Raw genomic sequence first — 18,711 nt, forward strand, 5'->3', positions numbered from 1 at the left:
TATCATTTTCTCTTGCTTTGCCGCTGACTCTTAAAAGACCTTCATTCCTTCCTTGAAAGCCACTCTCAACTCAAGCTAAGATTTAGTTGCCACAGTTTAACCAAGGAAAGTCCTGGAATGTGTGCCAGTCCCAGAGAAAGAGCCACGGTGTCTTGTTTACAGGGTCTCTGCACAGCATTGGCATTTTATAGACCTCATCCTGGTGTGTGTTGTCTTCAGCTGTCTTGTCTACTGAAAGAGGCTCACTCTGCCTTGGAAAATTTCCTTCAGCCCTGAGCCTCAGTTCCTTTATCCGTGAAAACAGAAGGCTAGACTAAATGATCTCTACATCCTCTGTAGTTCTCAGCTACAAGCACCTACAGCCATAGATGCATCCTAATCTCTCTGAATTTCAAAGAAAAATCTTGCGTCCATGTCACTCACATCCTCCAATAGCTGGCATTAAGCAGATGTGCAGTTAAATATCACTGTGGACACTGTGGTCAGTCTTGTTCTTCCCACTGTTAACCATTCTGTTTGTGCATGGACTATATCCAATGTATTTCGTCTGTAAATATCTATCTCATATCTGTATTTGTAAGGAGAGGGAGAGAGAGAGAGAGAGAGAGAGAGAGAGAGAGAGAGAGAGAAGAGAAGAGAAGAGAAGAGATGAGATATTCTTCTCACCTCTTTTAAAACACAATACCAGAGATGGAACTTAGGGTCTCTCATCTGCTGGGCAAGTACCACTACACTACAACTCCCAGCCCATTTTGTAGCTTGTATTTGGAGATAGGATCTCAGTCTGTAGCCCAGACAGATCTTGAACTTCCCATCTTGCTTCCTTGGCCTCCCAATAGCTGTAATAGCAGGTGTATCTTTTCAATTTGATGGACCTTTAGTTCCCAGTCCACTCTATCAATCTGACAAATCTTGTGTGAATCAACAAGTGTCATACATAGACTGGAGCTAACTGGAAAAAAAATTAGGAAAATGTGATGGATGGTGATTTTATAGGTTAAGTCACTTTAAATTAACATATATGAGTATATAATGATATCTTTGACCAACTAAAGCCACCGATTCTAGGAAGGAAATGGATTAAGTATATCATGTATTTAACATAGAATAATGGTGACCTAAGCTCTTTGCTGATTCGCCTAATGCCTTAGACCAAGGCTATCCAACAAAAATACAGTGGTAGCCATACAGATAGGATTTTAGGCAGTCTAGTTGTTTTAAAGTATTCTTAGTAAAAGAAGCAGATGAAATTAACTTTTATTTTATATTATTAAATATATAAAAATATTTCAGTATGAAATGTAAAGCTATGTAACACATACATACAATATAGTTAAATATAAAATATGTGTATATTATGTTTTTTTAAATGCATATTGTATATCCCATTTAAGATTTGTCTTATTATATAAAGGAAATAAAATTCTATAAAATTTAAATATATATAAGTGAATACAAATGATTTGTATAAACATAAAATATAGATTTATTAATAAGATACTTTGCTGGTTTGGGTTCCTTTTGTGTTGTTTTATTGTTTCTTAAGTCTTTGAAACTACCTATGAGTTTTACACAGACAATATATCTGAATTCCAATTAGCTATATTTTCAGTGTTCAGTTGCCACATGTGGCCAGTGGCGGCTGCATTGGAAGTCTTACATGATAAAGTTAATTTATCATAGATTATTCTTTCATAAAAAATTTTAGACTTGTTGTCATTCTGTAAAGTAATATTTGTAAAAGCCTTCCAAGTGTTATACTTCAGTCCCAGTGAAATGCAATTTAAAAATAACGTTTGGCTTAGTCATTTAATAAAAAAGGGGGTTTTATTTCTTCATAGTTGTTTATTTAGACACTTGTCTGTCTTGGTAGAGTGTTCTTCATTTGTCACACTTTTCAGGTTAATGTTTTAGAGAAAACACCACCACAAATATAGATTAAAATCTGTAGGCTGCACTTGAATTAGCATTTGAAAGTCATATAAATAGATAAAAACAAAGGTGATATAATGTATACAGCAAATCCCCTCCTCTCTCTTTTTCTCTTTATTATTCAATTACTCTTCATCAGCAAAGGCCAACTATTTGTTCTTTTACTGTTTCCAGTGTTACAGTTGACTAATACACATTTTTATATGATTGACACTTACAGATTTCCTTAGGTTTACTATCTGCAAATGTCAGCCTCCTGGTATGGCTGCCATGTTTTTTGGTAATAGGAAATTTACCTAGGATTGTTCTTTGACAGCAGGGCTGTGGGCAATAGAAGAGGAGTGGGACCTAGATGGGCCATACTCCTTGTGAGCAGTCCGAATTTTCTGGTTTATTTTTATCCTTTTCCCAGTGTTCGTCCTTGTGAATCTGACCTTGAACCTCATCTTATACAAGTTATCTCCAATTTTGGAACCCAATTTCCACATCTCAGAACAGACGATGTTGTGTTTATTAGCTCTAGACTGTCTCTTGGTTTTCGATACCTCTGAAATTAAAATTGGTTGTAGAGTTTTTGTGAAAGAGGAGGATTCTTGTGTCAGCTAGCCTAGTCAATTTTACTGATGTTGTGTGAAGTCACATAGGTGAAGAGATGTGGAGAGGTACAAGTTTTTGGTGTGGTTATTGGTGTATCAGATTTTACTGATATTCAGGAGCATCTTAGAAATTATTAAAATATAATTATTTGGGGAAGTTGATTTTAATGGTTTTGTGGAATCATTAATGTTAATTATGCCCTGTGTACTGACTGGTTTTGTGTGTCAACTTGACACAAGGTAAAGTCATCAGAGAGGAAGGAGCCTCAGTTGAGGAAATGTCTCCATGAGATCCAGCTGTAAGGCGTTTTCTCAATTAGCCAATGGCCTGGGCTGGTGGTTCTGGATCCTATATATAAAAATAAAAATAAAAAAAAGCAGGCTGAGCAAACCAGGGGAAGCAAGCCTATAAGCAACATTCCTCCATGGCCTCTGTATCAGCTCCTGCCTCCAGGTTCCAGCCCTGCTTGAGTTTCTGTTCCTACTTTCTCCCATGATGGACTATGATCTGGAAGTATAAGCCAAATAAACCCTTTCCTCCCCAACTTGCCTTTTGGTCATGGTGTTTCATCATAATAGAAACCCTAACTAAAACTAGTTGGTACCAGGAGTAGGTTATTGCTGTGACCAACCTGAACAAGTTTGGGGAGGATTGTGGAAGGACTTTGGAACTTTGGGCTAGAATTTGAGGCTTGGCACTGTGGAGAGAGCTTATGAGAGGCTATTGGTGAAAGAAAGTGCAGCCCAGTTGCAGCAGAAGACCCCAGTGGTTTTGAGATGTCAGTAATTGCTGCAGCAGCAGTGGAGTGGAGCCAGCTGGAGCCTAGAAGGCAAGCTGTGTGTTGTGGAGGGCGGAGCTGGAGAAGCGACCCAAGCCCTTTGGAGGAGCCCAGAAGATCGTGAGTGGATCCCAGCCATCATATGGTTGGAAGTTGGCTTTACTTTGATTTGATTGTGACTGTGCCCTGATTTTTCCCTCTTAAAGCCCTCTGGAGCCCACAGTTTTAAGACTTTGAATTTTAAAAGACATTGGCTACTTTAAAGGGACTGAAATTTTAATGTGTAAAGACTGGGACTTTTAAATTTGTGTTTTTATTGTGAGATCTTGGGCATGAATAAAAAAGGAAGGGTTGTGGCCTAATAGTGACGTGTTTGTGTGTCAAGTTGACAAGGGGTCAGTTGTACTGGCTGAATTTGTGTGTCGACTTGGCACAAGCTAGAGTCCTCAGAGAGGAAGGAGCCTCAGCTGAGGAAATGTCTCTAGGAGATCCAACTGTAAGGCATTTTCTCAATTAGTGATCAGTGGTGGAGGGCCCAGCCATGGTGGGTAGTGCCATCCCTGGGCTGCTGGTCCTGGGTTCTATAAGAAAGCAGGCTGAGCAAGCCAGGGGAAGCAAGCCCATAAGCAGCATCCCATCCATGGCCTCTGCATCAGCTCCTGCCTCTAGGTACTAGGCCTACTTGAGTTTCTGTTCTGACTTCCTTCAATGATGCACTATAATCTGGAAGTATAAGCCAAATAAACCCTTTCCTCCGCAACTTGCCTTTTTCACCATGGTGTTTCATCACAATAGAAAAACCTAAGACACCCTGTATATTAATGTCTGAGTTGTTTTAATACGTGAATAAAATGATCATTTGAAAATATACTAAGACCCTCAAGTCATTAACATACTATGCAGCTTTAGCAGTGACTTGCATCGGTAAAGTTTAATAAAAACTCAGCCATCTTTTAGCTGCTTTGAATAAGGTCAGAATTCCTGTTTTCCTCATGTAAGATTTTTCCGACTCACAAAATTAAGGCATGATCCTGCCTCACATTTACTTGTGAATTTATGAAATGCCAACAAAAAAAATTCAGGGGACATACACCTAGAAATAGAATCTACTAAAATGTTTAAGTGATCACAACCTTATGAAAATCTAGAGAGAAGCCCTGTGGGATTAGAGAGAGAAAACACCCACTACATCTAGTTAAAACTGTTGTCCTTTGTGCAAAGATGGAATGTTAGTTGAGTTTCCTATGCTCCATGGCACTCTCCCGTTCTCGACCACATGAAGACACCATCTGATGAGCCAAGATTTTAAAATAATAAATGCAATTAACTACGCCTGAAGAAATTGGTCCTTTTTTTTTCACTGTTCATAATGAAACTAGTTCAATATTTATACTCAAAACATATTCCTAGTTTATTTGGCTTACACTTCCAGGTTAAAGTCCATCATTGAAGGAAGTCAGAACAGAAACTCAAGCAGGGCTGGTACCTAGAGGCAGGAGCTGATGCAGAGGCCATGGAGGAGTGCTGTTTACTGGCTTGCTCAGCCTGCTTTCCAATAGATCCAGGACCAGCAGCCCAGGGATGGTACCACCCACCATGGGCTGGGCCCTCCACCATTGATCAAATTCATTATTGACATATGGGGAAGTGCCCAGAGATAAACATCTAGAATAAAAGAATTGAAAACATACTCTACCAGAAGAATTGCAGACACTTAGTTGTCACCTTGATACCTAGACCATCTGCTACTTTTCTCATGCTTATCAGAAGGCAAGCCCAGTAGCCAGCAGTGCACACCCAGGCTGGGTAAGTGTCTCAGCTTCACTTCAAGAAATAGGGCTTCATTCCATAATGTCTGTTATGATTGGCATTCAATCTGAAGTTACACACCAGAAAAGGAGATGGAAAGACTTATTTCAAATTATTTGGAAGCATCAGGTCAGCCAACTAACTGAAAACAAATTAGGTACAAGTTGAGTTTTATAAAATGATTGCCTCACATGTAGGTTTTGAAAGAAACTAGTTTTAAAAATTGGTCATTTTTTTTTCAGATGAGATTAAGCTATTGAATAATAGACAAATGACACAAGAAGATGACGTTAATTATTAACTAGTCAGTGGGAAGCTGAAGCCAAGAGACATACCAGAAGCTTAGCCTTTGTGATGGGTGCTCAGATGACTAACTCACCAGCAAAGGCAGCGTTTAAAAGATAACTCACTAAATGCGAAGGAAGTACCCTGAGTATCTACCCTCTGGGGTCTACTGAATAAATTTAAGTGATGAGAGGGCCCGGGTATCTTCAGTGACTAGGCCCTGCATGTCTCCTGGTACATGTGTTTATGTGATGATAATGCATAGCTGCTTGTGACGGTTACACATACCACCGTACAATTCTGTTGAAGAAAAATTTGTTCATTTCTTTTCCTTCATATTCACTCACACCATTTGCCTGACTATAACCACTAATTCTTTGGCCCAGAAGCTAAGTAGTAAACCAGCTCTGTTCCTTCTCTTCAGAGTCACTACAGACACTTGATCTTGTCTTGCCATGCATTTTCTATCACAGACCACACTGGCAATTCCCAGATACAGGTCTCCTTTGCAGTTATATGCACATGGCTACAAACACCTGTGACATATACTGATGTGCAGTTCTTACCAAGGCTTGATTGTAAAGAATGATTCTGTATTTCATCAGATGCAAGAAGTCATTGTTATGATACCTATTTATGTTCCTTGAAAGAAAAGTGACTGCCAAATACTTGGCAAGGTAGTGATGATTGTAACACATATCTGGTTTCAGAGATGTTGAAATGTGAACAGACTTGCACCATAGAGTTGATGCTATGTGGTCCAGAGATGCTAGTATTAGGAAGTAGTGGTCTTACTGAAGGGTTCTTCCAGCATGCTACCTTGTTCATACATAGCTAAAGTGTAGACTTACGGGGAGAAAGATGGCCCACTTCCTAAAGAGTGATGTACACAAACAGAGCCGAGCAGCTCTAAGATAGTGGGATTTTTATCTAGAATGGAGAAATTTAGAATATATCACAGAGGAAAATGAACAATTTTGATCTGCAATTCAAGGCACTCTACCATAAGCTCAGTACACACCAAAGGAAACAGTATCTGTATTCATGTCCTTCATCTAAAAGAAAAACGTTCTCTTGACTAGAAAAGAAAATTCTACTACCGAACTGGAAGGGTAATTATAAACATGACAGTTTCTGAAGGAAACATGACACATTTAGAGTATATTCACGAGGAAGCTGGTTGCCTATTAAAATGTTTTCATGATTTGGCAGCGCCAGTGTGGCAGAATGATGGTACTTTTTGTCATGAATGTTGACTCAAGAACTTTAGATTATTTTGGTAATTTATATTTAATCAAAGGTGCCACCCACTAACTTCCCTGCCGTGAAGACTCACAGGAAAGTGTTCTAGGCCAGAATAAGTGTTCATTACAGCTGAAGCCAGCCGGCTTGGAATGAAGATGCCCTTCTCATACCATGTTGTCAAGAAGATTCCAATATCAAGGCAGCAAGGCTGGACTAACTATCTCAGTGTGTAGCAACAAGTTAGACTATGCTTCAGCATTCTATGAGCCTCAGATTATTGTGGGGAGGAAACCAAGACTTTTGTTTATGTCCATACTGTTTCAAATTGATGTTTAAAAGACAAGTGTATGGGTAGTTAATATCTTTTATTTATTCATATTGGAGGATCAAATTCCCTGTGAGCTTAATACAGGAAGCATATCCAAAGAAGGAAAATGGGCATAATGATTGCACAGAACCCCAATACAAAATGCAAAGAGTATTCCTCTTCCCTGTTCCTGCTTCTCTCCACAGGGTAAGATGATCTCTCAGTCTCATAGGGTGGCTAGAACAAACCAAGGTTTTAGTGCCTGACCTTGGGCTATGAGGCAAACATATTGCAATGCTGTTAAGGTGCAGCCTGGAAAATGAAAGGGGGTTAGTTGGTTGCCTTGGTATCATCAAAGTGGCAGGAGCTAACCTCTGAACAGAAAGGCATTCCTCCCTTCTACTTCTGTCTTATACAAAGAGCCCACTGCCCAGGAAATCACTGCCACCTTGCTAGGATTGTTTTATTGAAATAAGAAATTACTCTTCATTATTAACTCTTAGAGCCCAACATCTTTGAACAGGTCTATCATCATTATCATCATCATCGTCATCATCATCATCATCATCATTTCATCATCATTATTGATGAACTGCTTTGCCTTCCTTGACAAAATACTCAGACATCCTTGTGGGTAAGGTGTACTGATGGAGATATTGGTGCCCTTGTCTTTGTGACATTTGAAGTCTGTGGTCAACTTGATGTTATTGACAGCTTTATTCTCTTTTACAATGAAGTGTTTTTGCAGGAGAATTTATAAATTTGCAGATCTTTGGTTTTATATGAGCCTGTACAAATTTCAAATGTCTTCTGATTCTCCAAAGTATGTTTATATATCTCTCTTTACTACTAATTATACACTCTCTAATACTGTAAACTAACCCCAAGAGGCTATGAAATATTTAATGTGGCCAGTCTGAATTGAAACTAAATGTGTGGGTAAAATAAATATACAACATATTTTGGACTTAGTTCAAATGTGAATGAGAAATATGGCCTACAAATTTTTATATTGATTACTTCTTCAAATTATATATTTAGAGATGTTAAATTTCAAGCCAGGCAGTGGTGGTGCATGCCTTTAATCCCAGAACTAGGGTGGCAGAGCTAGGCAGATCTCTGTAAGTTCAGGGCCAGCCTGGTCTACAGAGAGAGATCCAAGACAGGCACCAAAACTACACAGAGAAACCCTGTCTCGAAAAACCAAAAACAGTTTTTTAAATTTAATTATTTTGATTTTACTATGGCCACCAGATCATTTTTAACTACTCTGTAGCTAATAGTGCTTTATTTATTATTATTATTATTATTATTATTATTATTATTATTATTATCATTATCATCATCATCATCATCATCATTATTATTGTTATTTATTGGACAGAACTAATTTAATTGACAAGTTGCTTCTGGTCAAAGGCAATGCCCATTTCATATTAATTAGTGTCCAGTGAATGTTTGATTAACTAAAATGTCAAGCTGAAAGGGTGAAGATTTAAGATGATTTTAATTTTGTCTATTATTATTATTGGCATGGGGGGTATGAGAAAGAGAGAAGGGGATGTCCTGAATGTGGAAGTCAGTTGTTGTTTTTTTCATCTTTGTATCAGTTCTGGGGATCAAACTCAGGTTGTCAGGCTGGTAAGGCAAGTACTTCTACCTACTGCGTCATGCCACCAACCCCATAACATTTTTTAACTAGTGACTGTGGCACTGTCAGTTTAGAAAATGATAGAGTAAGTTGGGATAGGTTGGGTCTAGAAATCCTAAGGTGTTTTTAGTTGTTCCTGGTGTGTGGTGAACATGTACAAGAAGACATGGTGACTCCAACTGTAGCTGCTTTAGCATGAGTTACCCAGATATACTTGCATGGTTTACCTATTTGGTTAACCATGATTTTTGTTGGACCTTGTCATGTTTCTTCAAGAAAGATCCATTTCCAGAAAGGTTTTCCTTGCATTTAGCCACAGTTCTTAGACTTTAATATGCTTAGAAACCATATTAGTATGCAAATTTTGTTGTAACTATGGTTTTGCAGACCCTTTCCCAGAAATTCTAGTTCAGTAGGGAAGGAGCCCAGGACTTTATAACACTGGAGTGCCATGGTGCAATGCCTTGGCTACAGCACTGGGGGATACGGCCAGATGGTGTGTAATCCGAGCACATCCGGAGAGTCTGTGCAGGCGAGGCAGTTTGCTCAGTGATATTTGTTGTTGGTATAAAGAACTAAAGTGGATAGATATTTGAATGATCAAAATTAATCAAAAATGTTACAGAAAAGCAAACAATAGACTGAAGCAAAATCCAAGACTATCGATGGAATGAAAAAAAAATGCAAACCATGTAGATATAATGTGCAAAGAACGCAATAACAATAAAATAGTCCAATTTTAAAACGAGGAAAGGGTTGAATGGACCTTTCTCTAAGAGAAACAAACAAATTGTCAACAAAACTACAGAAAGGTGCTCAGCATCACTGATAATCAGGGGAATGCAAACTAAAACCAAAATGACCTGTCAACTGCTGCTTGATAATGCCCTCTGGAGAAAAGGGACTCTTAATGGCAAGGGTGTGGAAAATCTGGGACCATATGTCCTGTTCCAGGAATGTTCAGTGTAGAGACTAGCCTTGTAAAAGCTGGTGTAGATCAAAAACAAACACAACAACTACCATAGCTATCCCAATTCTGATTACAAATCATTTATATAAGAGAAGAATCTTGAAGAAATATATGATACATGTGTTCATTGCATCACCATCCACAGTAGCTAAGTGTGAGAGTAACCTAAGTGTCAGTGGTCCGTGAATAGACGCAGTGGACTGCTGGTATTGAAGGCGAGGGAGGGGGTTGATTCTATCATGCTATAAGGAAATGTGCAAAGTGAAAGAATCCATTCATAAGACACAAACACTACATGGCTACACTAATAATGAGGTATCTAAAGTTGTTAAATTCACAATCAGAAAGTTTAATGGTGCTTGTCAAGGCCAAACAGATAATAGTGAGTTGCCAGTTCAATGGGTATGAAATTTCAGTCATGCAAGGTGAAACATTCTTGAGATATATTGTGAGAAATGCCCAGCAATATGTTGTCATGTACATGTAAAAAAATGAGAAAGGTATCTCAACCCATAAAGATGTGAGTTTGACCCCAGAACCCACATAAAAAGTCAGGCATGGTTACACATGCTTGTAAGCCCAGCTCTGGTGAGGGAGAGACCAGGGAGTCCCTTGTGATCCTCAGGTCTCAGTGAGAAATACTGTCTCATAAAACAAGGTGGACGGCTACTGACAAATGATGTCCACACATACATGCACACACACTAATGCATCCACACCTGCATATATCCATCAAAAAACTGAGATTTAAAAAAATTAGTTTTACTCCAATAACAACAACAAAAAGAATCAAAAAGTACTAATTCCCCTAACAGTTCATGGTAAATCAAACTCAGTGAAAGAGTATAGTAATTTCATTTCTTTTGAGGATTTTTTATGATAATTTTTTGGGAGTGTTAAGTGAATGTATAGTTGGAGTGTGTGTGTGGAGGTGAGAGTGTTTGAATACAGCCCCATCCATGTTCAAAGCACATTCATCTTGAGTATCCTTCCTGAGGCAACTTGTCTTGATACTCGCATGCCCTCTATGAGGCAGGGAAAAAAGAGAGGTGTAAGTATTGGGTTGCTGTCATTTCAGATACTCAGGAAGAGCCCATTTCCCCCTCTCATCCCAATAACTGAAGCAGAGAATTTAAATACTCAATGCCATTCTCTACAAAAAACAACCAACAACAACAACAACAACTTAACACCCTTATAATTTTAAGAATGCTGGTCACCAGACCTGCCTGAGATATAGTGATCAGTTGATTTGACAGGCATCCAGAACTGCTAGCATGTATGCCAAGTGCACACTTGGCAGCAAGAGGTCTTATGCCGGGCAGAGGCCCTTTCTTTCTCAGAACTGCTAGGCAGGTTGGACTGCTGTCTGGTGGGCCCTTGGGGTTGGCCTGCTTCCATGAGGGGAGCAAGCAGACTGAGCGCAAAGACATAGGCGACTCCCCATATGTTGATGGTGGTTTCTGGGCTCTTTTGGGGGAACTTGCCACCCAGCTCCTAAATAAATCACACATGGAGGTTTAGTCTTAATTATTAATGCCCGGCTTTAGCTTGGCTTGTTTCTAGCCAGCTTTTCTTAACTTTAAATTATCCCGACTACCTTTTGCCTCTGGGCTTTTCCTTTTCTCTAACTTATGTAAATCTTACTCTTACTCCATGGCTTGCTGTGTAGTTGGGTAGCTGGCTCCTGGAGTCCTCCTTTTTCTCTAGTTGCTACTTCTACTACTACTACTACTACTTCTTCTCCTCCTCCTCCTCCTCCTCATTTTCCTTCTTCTTCTTCTTCTTCTTCTTCTTCTTCTTCTTCTTCTTCTTCTTCTTCTTCTTCTTCTTCTCCTCCTCCTCCTCCTCCTCCTCCTCCTCCTCCTCCTCCTCCTCCTCTCCTCCTCCTCCTCCTCCTTCCTCTTCTTCCATCTCTTCTCTTCTCCTTCCTCCCAGATTTCTCCTTCTAGATCTCCTCTCTGCCTGCCAGCCCTGCCCATCATTTCTCCTGCCTTGCTATTGGCCATTCAGGTCTTTGTTATTCCACTCAGGTGTTTCAGACAGGCACACTAACACAGCTGCATAGAGTTAAACAAATGCAACATAAACAAAAACACACCTTAAAATAATATTCTACAACATGCACATTTACTAAAGAAATTAAAATGCATTGCTGGCTTGATGTATGTATATATCCTCCTTCACTACCCTCTTAGAATCCAATTCTATCCCATTGAGTCTTTGGGGATTTGGTTTTTAATTTTTTGTCTTTTGGGGGGCAATGTTCTGATTCATTTCCCTAAGTTCTTGAGTATGAAATAATAATAAGATGCTAATACTCAGCATGTGTCTTAAACAATGAGGATGCTCCATGACACTTGAAAGCACTACACCACTCTCAAACCTATCCTGCACCCTCTCTACAGGGTTCTTCTGTCTGGAACAAAGAGTTCATTTCTAACAAATTCTTTATATCAAAACATCATAGTACTCCATTAGAATGTAGAATGTTATGTTTCATGTATCAGTTAAAGTAAATTTAAAATTATATAAAACGAGGGCAATAAAACTGGACCAGTGAGATGGCTTGTCGGATTATGGCTCTTGTCACCAACCTAACAATCTGAGTTAGATCCACAGAACCCAGATGGTACAAGCAGAAATTGACCCTCAGTGTCCTCTGATCTTTATGTAAACACCATGGCATGTGCATTCACACACACACACACACACACACACACACACACACACACACACTAAGTAAGTGTTTTTAAAAATTGCAATCTTAACATTTTAACATGCATAGTTGGTGCAGCTCCATACTCTGCACTCTGACCTTGTCACAGTTGGACCCATTTATTTGTTGCTGTTTGTTTCTTTTCAAACAACTGTTTTATAAAAAGATGAGCACTAAAGACTTTGAAGAGGGCTTTTCAAAATAAATTATATGATATTGGTGTATGTCAATAATATAACATTATTTCATGCATTTTATACTTTATATAAATGATAGCATATTTGATATAGTCTTATAAAATCTGGTTATTTTTTTTAATCATCATCCTACCTATTCTTTTCCTAAAGCTTCTTTTGGGATATTTGCTCTAGGGTTGCTCAGCTAAACCATTTTTGACACCAATACCTGGCATTATTTTAGAACAGTATCTGATCCCTTCATGCAACTAGACCTGGGCTAGACTGAAAATATGTGTTGAATTAACACACAGTTGTAATGTAGTATATAACTATTAAATATATTTGTTTTATTTCAGGTTTAATATAACATATCTTATCATGGTTTTTCTCTGCCCCTTCTCAAATCATCAACAGTAGAAAAAGAAGAAAACATGTCAGGACACAAATGGTAAGAAATTTATTCCCTATTTTTCCACTGGAGGATGATAAATGGAAATTGCACTGTTTATGCTTATTAAATGAGGACAAAAAGGAATAGTCAAGAGACTTTAGCTGTGAACAGCCACCTATCCAGTTTCCAGTGTTAGTGTAGCCTGGCTTAGTGTCTCTGATCAATGCTGGATAAAAAACCAAGCAACAACAGTTATAAAATACTCATGTCACTTGTATTTGCTAAGAAATTCACTTGGGTAGACATCTGCTCTTAGGAATCTGAGGATAATTTTTCTTACCACCATTTCATATAACCTAGTAACTTGGTGCATTTTTTCTACTGTCTTATTTGTAACTTCCACTGTTGGAGGCACAGTGCAATGTTATGTGGGGTACCTGAAGCAATTATGTAATCAACCAAGCACTATTTCAGTTTTATTAAATTGTAGACACTACATCTTTTGTTTTGTTTTGTTTTTAGAGCTGAGAATTGAACCCAGGGCCTTGCACTTGCTAGACAAGCACTCTACCACTAAGCTAAATCCTCAACCCAGACACTACATCTTTTGTGAACGTTCAGAAGCTAATGATAGTTAGACATGGCACATGTTAGCTTTGTCATTTATGTGCCTATAACACATCTAAGCAGCAAGAAAGCCTCTTAGAAGTTCTTTAATTGGTGTTTCTTAGCATGCTACCCACCAAACAACTAGAATGTTATCTTTAATATATGTCATGAAAAAAATACAATAGTTTTATAATGCTTCCCTTCTTACCAAGAAAAGTATCAGGCCCAAAGTGCTCTGTAATATCAACCTTTGAACTTCAAAAGAATTTTTGCAGATCTTAAAATACAAGTTTTTTAAAATAATTCATAATGGCTAAGGCTATCCTTGAACATTCTCATTGAACATTCATCCAACAGTTGTCAGACTGTGAAATTGTTTCATCTTGCCTTGTTATGTCATGAGATGGCTCCACCTCAGCACCCTCACAGTGACAGACATGACCTGGGATTCTCAGTAGTTACCCATTTAGGGGCTAGAAATCCCCAAGATTTAGGTGGACCCTTTCAGAGCTCAACTTTGTGGGCTTGCTGCAGATACACGCAAAGTCTCACTTTTCATTCTATGTCCTTAACAGTGTGAAATCTGAAGTTCTCATTTGTTCAATGATGGGTGTATGAGGTGCTTACTAGACTTCTAAAGCACTCCTGTCATTTTTTGTTTGTTTGGTTGGTTTTTGTTTTTTAACTCCAAATGGAACTTTTTTCTGTCGATCTATAATTATTGGACCCCCCCCCGAAAAAAGATCCAATACAAAATCCATCAATACCTCATTTTTTAGAATCCCATTTCCCTAAAATAATCTGTTGGGCTAGATCCTTCCAATCTTTTAACGTGTGCATTATATAGAGATGTCATCTTTTTCATATAAGGTATAACTTTTATCTTATTTTCTCTAATATGGAACCAAAATAATCTCTTAGCTAATTAAGAAAGATATAAATAACACTCTCACAGAATCCTCCCTCTTTCACCAAAGATAAGTATCATTAAGGACACCCTCAGACTTTTTAAGGCTAAACATGTGAGTTGACATTATAAGTAAGCCTAATGGACTTACATATGAAGAGTATAAGTAGTCAAGTTTGAGATATGGCATTTTGCTCCAATCTTATGAAGTAGCTCCTGCTTTAGAACATCAGCTTGGCACATCTAAAGTGCTGATGGGCTAGGGTGGGAGGAAGGAGGATGTGTTTGGGGGTTGGGCTTTTGTAGCAGGAACTGAATCAAGTAGGATGTGGACAGAGCGAGGAGGAGGGATGGAGCGCCAAGAACAAGCCCCCATCAGTATTTGGGGCCCTCTGGTCACTTTGATGGAGTTGATGTCTTTCTCGGTTGTCTTCTAATTCTTCTCTACATATTTTATATTTGTTTCTCATTACAGTCTTCCTAATGAGTGACTTCCTATCTATATTTTAAGCATTTATGTTGAAGGATTTAGTTTTTAACTAAATCCCGGAAATCTCTAACAGATTGTAGAATTTAATTTTTTTACTTTATTGTTGTAAGAACAATTAATGCTAAACCTACACTCTTAATAAAGTTTAAAGTGCACAATTCGTATTGCTATCTATAGGTCCAGTGGTAGCAGATCTCCAAAACCTACTCATTTCAGCATAACTGAAACCTTAAGACTTGACTAGCCATTCCCACATTTCCCTTCCCCCAGACCCAGCCACCATTCTTCTCCCTGACTCTGAGTCTGACAGTTTTAGATGCCTCTGTAGCAAGTTTTAGACATGCTATTTTTCAGCCCCTTATCTCCTTTCCTGCTGTCACCCCACTGTGGCATAATGGAGGTGTGGAGAGATGTGCTGCTGTCTGTCCTTATCTCTTACTCAGAGGGCTCTCTTGAACTAGTTACTGGCTTCCTTGGCCTTGTTCTTTCCACCCCTAAAAGGAGTATGCCCAACCTAAGATACACATATACATTCTTTCTGATGCTCAATTTCTTGATTTTCTTAAGATTCAGAATTTTCCCACTCTAATTTTTTTAAATTGTGGAGTGAGAAAGAATTAATTGATTTTCATGGTATAAAAACCCCATAAGAAAGCATTTGCATGTTCATCAATAATGTAAATATGCACTAGAAAGTCATAGCTAGCTAAAATACTTCATAGTGTACTATCTTAATCCTTCTGAGAGCTATAAGTAAAATAGCTCTTTCTTGTTTTTAGCAGTTATTCCTGGGAGCTGCAGGACCGGTTTGCCCAAGATAAGTCAGTTGTCAACAAGATGCAACAGAAGTATTGGGAAACGAAGCAGGCCTTTATCAAGGCCACAGGGAAGAAGGAAGATGAGCATGTTGTTGCCTCTGATGCAGACCTGGATGCCAAGCTAGAGGTAGGCTCTTCGGAGCTCTTGGGCCCAGCAAAGCTACCTTGCAAGAATCAAGACCTTAGAGTGAACTTGCTAGATGGTCTTAGTTTGCTCATATTAGACAGTGAGGAACACCTTGAATCAGATCAATTCAATCCTAGTATAGTTTTTAATCTACAAAATCTGGCCCCAGCATACCTCTCTTAATGTGTTTTCAAGCACTAAGTTGGAATGCATGGGGTATGGTAAATTCAAGGAAGTGTTTGTTGAAATATCAAGCACAATCAAAAATCTGTTCATTATATCCGAGAAACTAGAATTGAACACTAAAGCCAGGCAAATGTTTAGTCAAAAACAAACAAAATGACCTCTATAGTAGAGTCTAGGAAGGTTGTTACTAAGCCATGGAAAATTCTAAAATGAATTAAGCAGATATTTAAACTATGTAGCAAATGAGTTAATATCCAGTTGTGTTGTGGAATATCTGTTTACACTGTGAAGATGTGTCTTTTCCAAGGTGCCTTCTGATTGCTTTAATAAAGAGCTGAATGGCCAATAGCTAGGTGGGAAGAGGTTAGGCGGGACTTCCAGGGACAGAGAGGACTCTAGGAAGGAGAAAGGCAGAGACACCAGCCAGACACAGAACTTGTGGGACACACAGATGGGATAGAGGTAGAAACCACATGGTAGAACATAGATTAATAAAAAAAAGGGGGGGATCATTTAAATTATAAGAGCTAGCAGGACAAACCAAAGCTAAGGCTGAGCTTTGGTAATTAATAAGTCTCCATGTCATTATTTGCAAGCTGGTTGGCAGGACAGAGAAAGACTCATTACATAGTTGACCTATAGCATTAGTATGAGTAGAAGGTCTTGCTGGACATTTTTGCCTGTATTTTTCCTTAGATTTTGAAAGAAAACATTAGTTCTGTCAGTGGCAGGTCACTGAGGAATACTATGTTCCTTGGATGTTAGTCAGTAGAATCTCTTAAGTTTAATATGGCAACTAAAGTTAATGAGCTGAACGTTTGTGAGACTGCAATTAAAAGCTGAACATTTCAAAGCATTTTCTAGAATGGTCATTGAGTTATAGCAAAGGGCTAAGGGGACATCCATGACAGTTGTCAGTTACAAAGCAATGCCTTCTGTGTGGAAGAGGAACATACGCATTTGAGGGCTGAGGCAAACCAAGACTGGACTTTCTAAGGTTTAGGCTAATGAGAGATGGGCTGACTTTGAGACAGTAGATGCCCTACACAGTGGGATCCAAGCTGCTACTGCCCCTACAACAAGAATGCTTACTTGTTCCAACTGTTACGAAGGTTACATTGGGTATAATTCAAATGATGGTAGTATTTATTGAGTGCTTATCATCCTAACAACCTGCTTTCTGAATGCTCCTGACATACCTGGCCTCTGCCTCCCTCCCCTGGGGTTCTCTTTCCTTTTTCTCTCTCTACTACTCTTATATTATTCATTTCATGTTCCAGCCATTATGGCTTTTTCTCAGATCTCTGGGTACCACCAGTTAGTTCAGACTCGTCAAAGCAGTTTCCGTGGTCTGCCCAAACACTTTCGCCCCACATCTTTCCTTCACTGACTCATTCTCATAGTTCTCACAGCCTAAAAGTCACTTTGGAAAGCCTTACCTCACTATGCCGTTCAGAGTCCCTGGCTGTCTACCCACAGAACAGCTGTTCACTAACACATGGCTTAGCTTCATTTTGCTTGGAGTACTCATTTCTGCAACAGAAATCCCTCTGCTGGGGAAAACAGGAAGTCTAGGGCTAAAACCTTTGGATGCATGGTCCACGGGAAAACCTCAGGTGGAAGTTTGTTTGCCTGCCTTTTCTCCAGTAGAAGGTCAAATTCCATGTTAGCGTTAATCACCGCTGTGTCCCCAGCCTGTCCCAGGCACAGTTTCCAACTGAATGACTGTGTAAATAGTCACTGGATATTAGTACAAACAGTATCAGTTCTCAGCCTTTTCTCTCCTGTCATTGGAAATTGTGAAACTGAAGCCGATGGGGTGCTGTTTCATAAGAGACTACCATGGGACAGAGTAGAGAGAGGAAGTGTCTTTTCTGATGTTCATATTGTAAATACAGTTTAAGCCATTCTAAGTCGTATGTGCTTTTCATGTCTCAGAGATTTTTTTTAAAATAAGCTAGTAAATACAAGAATTATCCAAAATGTTAAGCTTGGCGCCTGAAATCCCAGCACTCTGGTGGTTAAAGCAGGAAGATTTGACAGTTTGAGCTTCACAGCCAGACCCTGTCTCAAAGATACAGTAATTTAATATTTAATTTAATTTGCTACTGTCTTAAACATTATATTTATGTGGAGGTTTTTGCAGCAGGATTTTTATTGAAGCAATTATGCTTTCATCTAAATAGCTGCTGTCTTAGACCACACATCCAAAGTATTTGGCCTGTGGCTTAGTGTTTTGCCCATCAGAGGGATTTCTGTTGCAAAAATGCTAATATAGGTATGGATATTTATAGAGAGACTGGGTCCCCCAGTAGAACACGAGAATGATGTGCAAACTATTATGGGGTGTTCTCACACTGAATTATCTGCAGAAGGCTAGTTTACTCACTGGTCCAGAAAATGTGTACCCATACCAAGCTTTCTTAATAGATTAAGAGCAAGGGAAATGTTTGATGTGTAAGCACAAAGACCTGAGTTTGGATCTCCAGCACTCATGTAAAAGCAGGACATGGTAGTAGGGGGCAGACAGAGACAGTTAGGTCCTGGGGGCTTGCTGGCCAGCCAGGCAGTGAGAGACCTTGTCTCAGACAATAAGGTTGTGAGCCATTGTGATGATTCAGTGAGTAGGAGTACTTGTTGTACAAGGTGATAACTGAAGTTTGATCCTCAGAACCCACTGCAGAATGGGAGAACTGACTCCTGAAAGTTGT

The 18,711-nt window shown here is 39.0% G+C and overlaps 1 protein-coding gene across 4 annotated transcripts in view; it reads left to right on the plus strand.

Annotated features, from left to right (window-relative positions):
* Positions 1-12,834: 12,834 nt before the first annotated feature.
* Positions 12,835-18,711, plus strand: part of Ica1 (islet cell autoantigen 1) — a 118,247-nt gene continuing 112,370 nt past the window's right edge. For 2 of the 4 annotated variants that reach the window (XM_036180472.1, XM_036180474.1), the window contains exons 1-2: positions 12,896-12,920; positions 15,652-15,814. In XM_036180472.1, coding sequence (XP_036036365.1) covers positions 12,904-12,920; positions 15,652-15,814 — 180 coding nt within the window. In that variant the 5' untranslated portion in view covers positions 12,896-12,903. Of the gene's footprint in view, positions 12,921-15,648; positions 15,815-18,711 lie in introns of all 4 variants that reach the window. The other 2 variants (XM_036180475.1, XM_036180473.1) reach the window with 2 other exon arrangements.

This window comes from Onychomys torridus, chromosome 3 (genome assembly GCF_903995425.1).
Source record: "Onychomys torridus chromosome 3, mOncTor1.1, whole genome shotgun sequence".
Lineage (NCBI taxonomy): Eukaryota > Metazoa > Chordata > Mammalia > Rodentia > Cricetidae > Onychomys > Onychomys torridus.